Raw genomic sequence first — 12,927 nt, 5'->3', positions numbered from 1 at the left:
GTCTGCCCATCCGTTTGAGGGTGGTAAGAAGTACTTAATTTCAATTGTGTTCCTGCCACTCTAAATAATTCTTTCCAAAAATTACTTAGGAAAATGGGATCTCGGTCGGAAATAATAGCTGCAGGGAATCCATGCAATTTCACTACCTCATTGACAAACAATTGAGCGACATCTTTGGCAGAGAAGGGGTGGCTGAGTGCATAAAAGTGGGCATATTTGGACAATCTGTCCACTACCACGAATATGGTGTCTTTACCTCTGCTCCTCGGTAGTCCACCAATAAAATCCATAGAGACTTCCATCCAGACCTGAGTAGGTATAGGTAGTGGTTGCAACAATCCCCCTGGTGTGAGAGTAGAATGCTTGTACCTTTGACATACTTCACATTCCTCCACAAACCGTTTAATGTCACCCTTCATCCCAATCCAATAGACACAACTTGTCACTCTTTTGTAGGTTCTGAAATACCCTGAATGTCCTCCAATAGGAGACTCATGACATTCTCTCAAGATGAGAGGAATTCTGTTAGAATCTTTTGCTAAAACCAATCGACCTTCATGCAACAATATCCCATTCTTATAAGCAAACCCGGAATGTGAATCATGTTTAATGATGAGGTCTTGTATCATCTTCTGCTACCGTGGATCTTGTTTCACTTCTTGTGTCCATCCTTCTATATCAGCCTTGTCTATCAAAGATATAGCATACATCCCTTTTCTGGACAAAGCATCTGCCACACAATTTAGCTTTCCTGGTTTGAACTGTACTTCAAAATCCATCCCAATGAGCTTCACGACCCACTTAAATTGTTCCGCAGAAAATAATCTCTGATCATTGAGAAACTTAAGACTTCTTTGATCAGTTTTGACTATGAAATGCCTTCCCAATAGATAGTGTCTCCATCGCTGCACCGCTTGTATTAAAGCCATCAATTCCCTCTCATAAACTGATTTTTGTTGCGCTTTCATAGATAATCCTTGACTCCAATACGCTAGGGGCTTTCCTTCTTGCATAAGAACAGCTCCTAATCCTTTACTAGAGGCATCCGTCTCAATGACAAAGACTTTGGAGAAGTCTAGTACAGCTAGTTTAGGAAGATCAATCATAGCAGCCTTGAGAATCTCAAAAGATTGAGTAGCCTGTTCAGTCCATTTGAACCCTTCTTTTTTTAATAAATCCGTGAGGGGTTTTGCCTTCTTCCCATAATCCCTCACGAACTTCCTATAGTAACCCATGAGGCCTAAGAAGCCTCTCAACCCTCTGACATCCTTGGGAATAGGCCAAGAACACATGGCTGCAACCTTTGCTGGATCAGCTTCAACTCCCTCGGATGATACAATATGTCCCAAGTACTCCAATCTGTTTTGACCGAAAGTGCACTTCTTCGGATTAGCCTTAAGAGCATTTAGTTGCAGCACCTGTAAAACTTGCTTGAGGTGTTCACAATGATCCTCCAAAGTAGGGCTAAATACCAATATATCGTCAAAAAACACTAGTGCAAATTTCCTCAAAAAGGGCTTAAGGACTTCATTCATCAAGGCTTGAAAAGTAGAGGGTGCATTTGTCAATCCAAAGGGCATCACCACAAATTCATAATGACCTTCGTGTGTCCTAAAAGCAGTTTTCTCAATGTCTTGCTCTTTCATTCTTATTTGGTGATAACCGGATTTAAGATCTAGCTTGGAAAAATTTTTTGCCCCTCCCAATTCATCCAATAACTCTTCTATAATAGGGATTGGAAATTTATTAGGAATAGTGATCTTGTTGAGGGCCCTATAATCAACACAAAATCTCCACCCACCATCTTTCTTCTTAACCAAAATTACAGGACTAGAGTAAGGACTTACACTAGGTCGAATGACCCCTCCTTGCAGCATTTCCAGCACTAACTTTTCAATCTCATTCTTTTGATAGTGAGGATATTTGTAAGGCCTTATGTTGGGAATTTCAGCCCCTTCCTTGAGATGGATTGCATGATCATGAGTTCTTTGAGGTGGAAGACCTTGAATACTCTTAAAAACTTCTGCAAACTGGTTCATCACTTCTGAAATAGCCTTGGGAATCTCTATTATCTTCTCAGATTCTGTACCTTCCATACACTGCAACATGAATCCTTCCCCTTCTTCCTTTAAAACCTGCATAAATGCCTTCAAGGATAGTTGTGTTCTATGGAGAGAAGGATCTCCCTTGATCTTATGCATCACATTTCCCTTCTTCACGGTTAATTCCAACTTACCAAAGTCAGCCTTGACCTCCCCCAATTCTGCTAACCATTCCAGCCCTAAAACCAGGTCTACACCCTTGAGCCCAAATAAGTAAAAATTCTGAACTATTTCAAGTCCTTGCATCAACACCTTCATTTCAGCACATTTCCCTCTACATTGAATTTTATGCCCATCTCCAACCTCCACCGTATAGGCAGCAGTATCTTGCACTTTAAGCTGCCATTTTCCCACAAGTTCAGAAGAGATAAAATTGTGGGAAGCCCCACAATCTATCAAGATTACCACATCCTTGCCTTCCATTTCTCCTGCTACTTTCCACGATTTGTTAGTTGTGAATCCAGCCATAGTACACAAAGATAATTGGAGAGATTTTAAATTTAATTTTGCCATTTCATCTTCATTCAACCCTTCCCCTGTATCTTCTTCCTCCATCACTATCATTCGGAATTGACCATTCTTACATCTATGCTCACGGCTATAGGGCTCATCACATCTGAAACAAAGCCCTTTCTCCCTTTTCTCCCTCATTTCCGCGACACTGAGATGCTTAAATCCCCCCCTTCAGGATTTGTTGCTTTCTAGAGTCTGCACACTGCTCACACTGCTTGTTCCACTGCCCACGGTAACCTGAGCAGTTCTTTTCTCTTCCCATGGCTTGGATTCCACTGTCACCGATTTACTAAACCCAGGATTCCTATTGGAACTCACTGATCTTGAGTAATAACCAGAATTGGGCTTCTTGCTCCAAATCAAATTCTTCTCTTCTATCATAATAGCCTTCTGAATCACTTCCGATAAAGTAGGATGTTCATACAGTCTAACCTCCGCCCTCAACTCTTCTTTTAACCCATTGAGGAAGATACCCTTCACAAATTCTGGGTCTATCTCCTTCAACGCTCCAACATACTTCTCAAAATCTTCAATATATTCCAATACGGTCCCTTGCTGTTTTAAGGCTAAAAGTTGTTCAAAAGGATTCTGAACCATTGAAGGTTGGAACCTTCGGATGATTGCCAACTTGAAACCTTCCCACGTTGGTTGGAGATTACACCTACTCCACCATTGATACCAACTAAGGGCCTTCCCTTCCAGAGCCATCAACGTAGCTTGTAATTTCTCCCCATTATCAACTCCTTTCAACATAAAATATCTTTCCAATTTGTTCGTCCAACCATAGGCATCATCACCAGAAAAAATTGGAATTTCCAATTTCCTCCATTTATCTTTGCTCCAATCTTCCCTTGCCACATGTTCTCCACCACTTCCACTACCGTCGTCGGTTGAGAGTTGAAACCGAGGCCTAGTGGTAAGTTGTGCCAAATCTTCTTCTAATCTTTTCATCTTAGCTTCATGCAATTCGAACCGTATTCGCTGCTCTTCTCTCTCACGACGCCATTCCTCTCTTTCCTGTGCCCATTCCTCCGCATTTCTTGCCATTGTCCGAGTTGATACCATACGCAGCTTCGTGAATGAGTTTGTCACGGGCACCAAGGATCTTGGTGCTCTGATACCAGTGTTAACACTGATATCCAGAAACTAGAAGTAGAAATGAGATAGGAAGAATAGAACTAAGGATTCAATCCAATTGGATTTAAAGTCTGCAGAATCTATATTCAATTTGATTGTAGGAAAAGTTAGAATATAAGAGTAGAAGAGAACCAATCCCCTAGTAACTGAATTGCTCCAATTCGGTCACTTCCTTTCTAAGGATTACCCCCTCTCCTATCCATCCTTCCCTTTTCTTATTTATCCTCTTAATTACAAAGTAACTAAAAGTAACTTACTAGTAAAAGTAAAACTAAAAGTAACTTGCAAACTAACTACTGCAACTTCTTGTTCCTTCTCACATACACCTTTGTAATGGGTGGTCTTGCTCCTCTATCAATTCCCGACTTGGTATCATAGCCTTTATGACCAAGTGGTACAAAGTTCAATCCTTGTCGCCTCATTATTCAAGGTAGGCGGATTGGTGCATTATCCATGTACCCCAAGTCCAAAGGGTTCTTGCACGAGGGACCATGTTGGATGTTATGTTGATATTTATGTATGGGCCCGCAGAAGTCCTTCAGTGTGGGAGGATGCTGCTTAATCTTCCATGAGCTTTCCACTTGAGATGCAAGTTTGTCCAAAATGCTTTGGCTTCACTGGCATTTTTTACCTATAGAACCCAAGCTCATTGTTATCCAAACCGGTGCGAACTTCTGATTGAACCGGAAACCGGTTAGGTGACCGGCCTGTTCTACCGGAAAACCGGTGAGCTGGTCAAGTGACCACTTCGGTCGAGTTATTTGGTTGAAAATGCAATGAACCACTACAAACTGCTAGAACCAGATCCAGATTCTCTTCAACTAGTGTTAACCAGTGTTGGTTTTGTAGTAGCTCGTCTTCAATTGTGCATTGCGACTAAGATTTTAATTTGAAAAAGCTACAAGTGTTGGGTGTTGAAGCTGCTAGCCTACCAGTCTTGTTGCTTTATTAATCCCCAAACTTTTGAATATATTTGATAAATTTTCAGTTTAAAATATATAAAATATAAATATACATAGTTTAACTGGCCTGTGGATCAACTAGTGACCCAATGGCCCAATACTATGGCTGAAAACGAGTCGAACCAAATTTCAGCTCAGTTCAGCTCGATAAGGATTGACTCAGCTTGAAACTCAACTCGAGTTCCTTACGAGTTATTTTTTAGTTCGAGTTCGGCTCGGTTAAAGTTCGCGAACTGTTCAGTTTGAATGATTCATTTGGACAATCAAATAATTAAATAAAATTTGAAAAATATTGCAAAATGTTATATATATGTAAATATAATCTTGTTTATATATATAATAGCAATAAATATAAAAAATAATGTATACATCATAATAAACATAAAAGTTAGTTTATATATATATCGAGCCAACTCATGAACCTAACGAGTCGAACTATATCAAACTCAAGTTCGACTCGTTTATTTAACGAGCTCAATTTTTAGCTTATTTGGTTCATGAACCAAGTTTATTGAGCTAAATAACGAATCGAGTTTCGAACCGAGTTGGTTCGGTTTATTGCCAACCCTACCCAATACCCTGGCCGGCTTTTAATAACACTGCCCAAGCTTATATTCTCTTTAATTTCTCCATCCCATAATTATCAGATTCTCTCCTTCACCATGTGTACCGCATATCAAATTACCATACCAGGATCATGTAGCGGGTTCATCTTAAAAAAGTCTCATAAAAATAATGTAAAACGTGACAAACCATGTACCCCTACCACATGCTAGGTAACAATGTTCCATGCCCACTGATTTGAGACCTTGTTTTATCTCAAACATATTATATAAAATCATTCATGTGCTTTTCACCTAACAATTTAAGCTTTTGGGACAAGTTGGTTCTTACTTGGCAAAAACTTATGTGAAGTTCTAGTTGATCTAGAGCCCCAATGTTAGTAAATTCTAGATACTACCCTAATCACCTAAATATAAATATCATATTGCTGGAAAATACGTGTGCTTGATGGTATATGTAGCAGGATAAACTAGATAAAAGGTGAAAGTTGTTTTAGGCAGTCAATAGGCAACACAAAACCTTGTCGAATCTCTATGAAATGGATCAATGATATGATATTGTTAGAAAGTGGGAATTGTAATAACCACCTAGTCTCTATTTTTATTTTTCTTGTAATTTCCTTTTATATTATTAAATTATTCAGCATCAATATGTCTTCTTCGCATAATGGCAGGGCCATTTGAGGATATGTTATGTTTGACCAATTACTATCATAGCTTTCCACCATGTCTCTCAGCTGCAAACGAGCGGAACTGGAATCTATTGATTCGTGCATAAGAAAAATACCATGAACCTAGAAAATACATGAACCTAGAAAATACATGAACACTAATTAACAAAGTGCATAAAGTTCATGGATTAAGTATATATTTTCAACAATAAATTGTCACTTTATTAGAGGGATGATTCTATTTGGAGGCATTACTACTAACTTTGACAAATCAAAATTGATCAACTGATAGATGTTTTCAAAGCCTTTGAGAGGTCCTTGGACAAGCTATATTTGTATCACTTTTGGCGCATATGATCCTGCTTGATAGGGTGTTGAAAACTATGTAAATAGTGTTTAGATTCATTATACATGCTAAGGAAATTATTTAACTATGGTAATTAGACTATAATTATAATGTGCTTATTACATCACCTCTATATGTTCTAGCTACCACTGTTTAATTGAGACAGTTTTCAGTAAGTCTCTCTTCTCTACAAAAGTGAAGACAACAACTATGCCATAATGAGTAAAAACTAACAAGTATGAGCTGCTGGTATTATTGCAATGCATGCATCATTCCCCTGTTTGCTATATGATACAAATTTTTCTTGCATTAAATACTGATTTGCGTGTGAGCATTAATATTGGAGAAGATGAGTGTTGACTGGCATAGAGGAAGGCAAAATCATTTTAATTTCATATGCTCTGATTTTTAAAATCCTCAGTACATATATACTGTTTCTACTAACAAATTAATTTGTTGGTATTTCCAGGTCTTTTGTCTATTAGTTCTCGTTGCTGATATGCTGGTTTATGCGCTGTATTCGTCTCCTTTGGCTTTTGATTCTCTACCTTTCAGAATTGCACCTTATATCAGGGTTGTTCTTTTTGTTCTGAATGTTAGGTATTGATTTATCAACCTCTAATTTTCTTTTTACTTTGGAGTAAATTGCAGATTATGCCTTTTGAATTGTGCTTGAAAATTTTACAATCATCGTTGTGCTGCTTCAAATCTAGAAGTTTTTGTTATTATTATTTGATAAAAGAATAATTTATTGAGAGAAGAAAAAAGTACAAAAGCAAGGGGATAAGAAATCCTCAACAATGAAATAAGTGGCAACTGAAAAAACAAGTAGGAACAAAACTAAGAATAGGAAACATGCAAGTATGCAACAAAGCACACCGATCTCTCTGCAGATCTATGAAAGACACCCCTCTAAAAAGGTCATGAGCAAATCACCACAAAGAAGCTAGAGAAACTACTATATACCAAATGAATTCATGAGACAACCATCGCCCTATTGAGGGCTAGCCCATTTTGTCGGCTCTACTTCAAGCCTTAAGGGCTTTCATCTGAGGTGTCAGCTTAAGCTTTTGGTTGATTTGGTTCATAATACAAGGGCGGCCCAGTGTATGAGGCTTCTACTTAGTAGGTTTGAGGAGGGTAGATGTACACAACCTTACCCCCATAAACGGAGAGGCTATTTCCACGAATTGAACCCGTGAACTCATGGTCGCTAAACAAGAACCTTACCGTTGCACCAAACTCACCCTCTATTTGATACATAACACTAATGTTTAATAATTTATGACTTGATGTTACTTATCAATTATCATGCTTCATTTTTCATATATACATTGTAATATTCAGCCAAAAGAAAATTCCTGTATATCTTATTTTTGAGATACTCCAACTCTAAATTTGATGTCAGGGGGTTACGGGAAACTGTCATTATCTTGGCTGGAATGCTTGGCACATACTTAAACGTCTTGGTTAGTTCACTTTCATATGTTGGTCCTTGCTCTTTGTTTTTCCTGTTTCCAACTTTTTCAACAATGTTTGTCATTTTATATGCAAAATCTATAGGATACTTGATATTCTGTGATGTTTAATTCTAATGAATTACAGGCTTTGGGGCTTCTGTTTCTTCTTTTTGCAAGTTGGTTGGCTTATGTGATGTTTGAAGATACAATACAAGGGAAAACAGTATTCACTTCCTATGGTACTACACTGTATCAGATATTTATTTTATTTACCACGTCCAATAATCCAGATGTTTGGGTTCCTGCCTACAAGTAAGACTTTGAATTTCATATTTGACTCTTCTTGGCTAGATGACCTTGTCCTTTCATTTTGAAATATTATCGGCAATCAATGCTCACCATTTTTGTTGGATTTGTAAGGGCTTCACGGTGGTATTGCCTATTTTTCATTCTCTTTGTGCTTTTGGGGGTTTACTTTGTTACAAACTTGGTCCTTGCCGTTGTTTATGACAGTTTCAAGAGTGAGGTAAATTTTCCGGACCATTGCTTCTCTTTATATAAACCTGATGCTACGGTTGCAACTTAAAAGTATTGAATGGTTATTTATCTCTTCTACTTTAGTTATGTAACTTGAGATACAGTAAAAGAATTTTGGTTGTATATCATATATACTGTAGGAAGGATGGTAAAACATATTATAATAGTGCTTAAATATTCTTGTGTTGTAGCTTGTAAAACAAGTTTCTGAGACGGATCGTATGAGAAGAACCATGTTGGAGAAATCTTTTGATTTCTTAGATACAAATGTAAGTACGAACCATGTTTTAGTTTATTGGTCTACTATCAGATAAAGCTGCCCTGCAGATGTCAAACAACTATATTTTCATTTTATTTTTTATTTTGTTGTGTAATTTATATGATTATGAAAATTATGTTTTTCTTCCTTTTTTCCCTTGGTGTTTTCTTCTACTATTCTTCACTGTTTTAGAATAGATGAGAATGTTGCGTTGGACACACACTAGACAAGATAATATTAATAACGAATACAATCACCAGAAAAGGCCAAGAAATTGTTTTGGGGTAATTGCACCAATCTCTCTTTAATTTTTGCTTAATAAACCCTGACACTCCTCTTATTTGAAATATTATACCAACCATTGAGGTTTATGTTACCCTTGAAGAGTGATGACTGAAATTAAACCGAGGTCTGTAACATTTGAAACAAGAGGGGTGACAACAGTAATTAAGCCAACCCAAGGGAGTTTGGTGTAATCTCCCTAGCTGACAGCTGTTATTGTGCGAACACAGTTTACTGAAATGATGTTTAGATGCTCTTGCTGCTATCATCTGATTATCTCTACTTTCAAAATTATATATGATTCCATGCTTATAGTGCTCAAGATATAGTATTAATCAGGAGTTCAGAACTCCACTACTAAAGCAATGTCAATATTTAACATTGCTCTAAACAAACAGTTAATTTCTATTCTGATCATTTAGTTGTCTTAATCTGGTCTTTTGTTTTGAAATTGTAACTATATCTCTTTATTCCTATGGGTTTCTTTTGTGACTGAATGCAAGTTGTTAGTATTGATTCTAAAGCTGTTTGAGATTCTGCTTTGAGATCACAGAATGTTAGATATCTTAACAAAGATCAATGCATTAGGCTCTTTGAGGAGCTAAACAAGTACAGGTATTACCTTATACCCTTATGTTAATTGTGCTGCCAGATTTACCATATTATTAGTTTGTTGCATGCTGATAATGATTGCGGTATTTGTGAAATTTAATTTATAATTTTCTAGAATAGAGTAATGAATCTGTTTTATGGATATCTTTTCCATTTTTTCTTGATCTCCCTTACATATGTTTTGCTCATTTTTCACTTGAAATTTGAAAATACATGTATGGAGGGTTTTTCAGAATGTCATGGTCTTAGTTGAAATATGTCATCAAAACTTAAAAAACATAAATTGCTTATGAGTTTGCCGAGATGGGGAAACTTGGCGTCAAGGCTTCGAAGGCAATTAGGAATATTAAATAGTTCTGTTAGCAACCAGTGTAAGTTACTGGAAGCAATCTTATCTGAGTTCTATGGCTGAAAACTAGCAGGCTGTCTTTCCATTAAATGCAAAAGGCTCCTGCACTATCATGGAACCCTCCTTTCAAGCAAGTCTAAGTGTCTAACACTATTGAAGCAAGAGAAATTCCATAGTTTATTGGGTTATACGTTAGTGTTATGTCATATATCTCTCCCTTTGTTCCCTCTCTCCAAACAAACACATGCAAAAACACTTACCATTAGTCACTGAATAATGAGGTAAGACAGAAAACTTCTTTTGTTAGAAAAAGAGGCTGCTCTGCCTAAATGATGATGTATTGCATCTAGTTGCAATTTCATAGTATTGGTCATAAAATTTACACTGGTGCTCAATAAACCACTTCTTTTTTGCTTATGGTATATGGTAAGGCTAATACCAGGCCAATGATTAAAAACGTGTATAAAAGGGGAAAGAGGAAAGTTTGGATAGAAGAACCAAATTTCCCTTTCTACCCTTGGGTAGTTAGAATCAGTTAGGGAACTAAATGCTATTAATAGCATAACAATTAGGAGGGGAGGTAGATTTTGGAACTAAACTAAACTGATTCAGGAATCAGTGGTGGGGAAAGGGGATCTAGGGATCCTTGTATACTTCCAATCTTGTAATTCTTCTTCTTTCATTCTTAATTCAATAAAATCTAGAGCCCTGTCAAGAATTCCACTGATTATGGCTTAGGGTTATTTCCTTTCAATCCTTTTCTTACTAGTATAGATACCAGTGTCTATCACTGGTATCAAAGCACCATTCTGGTGCCTGTGGGAAGAAATCACGTCGCCATGGATAAGGGTTTTGTCGCATGGTCTCTACAAGAAGCATGGCTAGAGAAAATGATAGTGGAGTACAAGAAAGGGAGGAATTCCGCCAAGACCGGGAAGAAATGCGAATGAGAATGGAGCTGAGTAAAGCTCGTATCGCGAAGACTGAAGAACTATTGGCTGCTATAGCCACCAAGCTAGAAGTGAATCCTATTGAGAATGCAGTGGAAGAAGGCAGTGAAAATGATGAGGTGGATAGTCACAAGTTGGGCCATAGTCAAGATAGATGGAGGAAATTGGAAATTCCCATTTTCTTGGGAGAGGATGCATATGGTTGGGTGCAGAAGTTAGAGAGGTACTTCTCTCTTAGATCCATTTCTGAGGAGGAAAGAATGAGGGCCACTCTGGTTGCTCTAGAGGGAAAAGCCTTGAGTTGGTATCAGTGGTGGGAGGGTTGCAACCCAAAACCTACCTGGGAAGGGTTTAAATTAGCAGTGGTAAGGAGATTTCAACCTTCTATGGCTCAAAACCCTTTTGAGTTACTTCTATCCTTGAAGCAGGAGGGAGGGATAGAGGCTTATGTGGAGGATTTTGAGAAGTATGCAGGAGCCTTGAGGGGACTCAACCAAGACTTTGTGAAAGGGGTGTTCCTGAATGGTCTCAAGGAGGAGCTCAGGGCAGAAGTAAGGTTGTATGAACTTAAAACCTTACCAGAGGTGATGCAGGAAGCCATCCTTATAGAACAAAAGAACTTGGTGGTGAGTAGAAGGCCTCCTTGGGAATTCTCAAGGTCTTCTGGGTCAAGTAGGTCCAATTCTTTCAACAGGGTGGTTACTGTGGAACCTTCTTCGACCCATAGTAGTAGAAGAGATGCATCCTCCATAGGAAGTGTGGCTGCACCTTCCAAGACCTATCAATAAGCTAATAATTCTAAAGCTATGGGGGAGTTCAAGAGATTGACTAATGCTGAGATGAAGGAAAAGAGAGAGAAGGGCCTCCGTTTTAGGTGTGATGAACCCTTTCTCTAGGGAGCATAGGTGCAAATTCAAACAGTTGAGCATGTTGTTGATGGCTGATGAAGAGGAGGTTGAAGGAGAAGGGGAGGTGGAAGCAAAGGTGGTGGAGCACTCTGATTCCCTACAACTTTCTCTGTATTCCATGAAGGGACTCACAACTACTAAGTCTTGGAAGATAAAGGATAATCTCTGTGGGATTCTAGTGGTTAATCAATTGCAGCTGAAGGTGGAGGATACTAAAGCTTATATGGTGGAGGTAGGTGATGGTCACCAAATAGCTTTCAAGGGAAGGTGCTCTCAAATCTTGTTATGTCTACCACAGATTGAGGTAATTCAAGATTTCTATCTTTTTGCTTTAAGAGGGGTGGATGTGGTATTGGGGTTAGAATGGTTGGCCAGTTTTGGTGAGGTTAGAGCAGATTTTAGTAGAATGAAGTTGACTCTGAGGAAGGGTGATTCCTTAGTAAGCATTATGGGAGATCCTGCTTTGACCAAGACAGAATTATCTTTAGGGACCTTTATGCAAGTGTTGTTGAGGGAATGAGAGAGTTTACTTCTGCAGTATGGTGTTTCTGGGGAGGTTGAGACTCAGATGAGGGTTCCTATAGAACTAGAAGGGGTGTTGCAGCAATATGAGGGAATTTTTCAGGATTTGCAGGGACTTCCTCCTGCTAGACAGTATGACCATGCTATACATTTGAAGGAAGGAGCTGAAATACCTAATCTCAGACCCTACAGGTGTCCCTATTATCAGAAATTTGAGATTGAAAGGCTAGTGGCAGAGATGTTGGAAGCTGGAGTAATTAGGCCTAGCATAAGCCCTTATTCTAGCCCAATCATATTGGCAAAGAAAAAAGGATGGGGGGTGGAGATTTTGTGTGGATTATAGAGCTCTCAACAGAATTACCATTCCAAATAAATTCCCTATTCCACTCATTGAAGACTTGTTGGATGAATTAGGAGAAGGAAGGATGTTTTCTAAGCTTGATTTAAAGTTAGGGTATCACCAGATAAGGATGAAATAAGAGGATATAGGCAAAACTGCTTTCAGAACCCATGAAGGCCATTATGAGTTCTTGGTCATGCCTTTTGGGTTGACTAATGCACCCTCAACCTTCCAATCTCTTATGAATGAGGTCCTAAAACCCCACCTCAGAAAATTTACCCTAATTTTCTTTGATGATATACTTGTATATAGCCCTGATCTAGAAGCTCATGTCCAACATCTAGGAGAAATTCTAGTTGTGTTGGGATCTAATAGCCCCAAAGCCAATATGAAGAAATTTTGTTTTGGTCAAAG

The 12,927-nt window shown here is 38.3% G+C and overlaps 1 protein-coding gene across 3 annotated transcripts in view; it reads left to right on the top strand.

Annotated features, from left to right (window-relative positions):
- Positions 1 to 12,927, top strand: part of LOC109343247 (two pore calcium channel protein 1) — a 49,285-nt gene that overhangs the window by 3,731 nt on the left and 32,627 nt on the right. For all 3 annotated transcript variants that reach the window (XM_019581461.1, XM_019581460.1, XM_019581462.1), the window contains exons 5-10: positions 6,764 to 6,894; positions 7,703 to 7,763; positions 7,900 to 8,066; positions 8,175 to 8,280; positions 8,483 to 8,560; positions 9,386 to 9,447. In XM_019581461.1, the coding sequence (XP_019437006.1) occupies positions 6,764 to 6,894; positions 7,703 to 7,763; positions 7,900 to 8,066; positions 8,175 to 8,280; positions 8,483 to 8,560; positions 9,386 to 9,447 (605 nt within the window). The remainder of the gene's footprint in view (positions 1 to 6,763; positions 6,895 to 7,702; positions 7,764 to 7,899; positions 8,067 to 8,174; positions 8,281 to 8,482; positions 8,561 to 9,385; positions 9,448 to 12,927) is intronic.

Source organism: Lupinus angustifolius, chromosome LG03, assembly GCF_001865875.1.
Source record: "Lupinus angustifolius cultivar Tanjil chromosome LG03, LupAngTanjil_v1.0, whole genome shotgun sequence".
Classification (NCBI taxonomy): Eukaryota; Viridiplantae; Streptophyta; class Magnoliopsida; order Fabales; family Fabaceae; genus Lupinus; species Lupinus angustifolius.
This window is presented reverse-complemented; position numbering and strand designations above follow the sequence as displayed.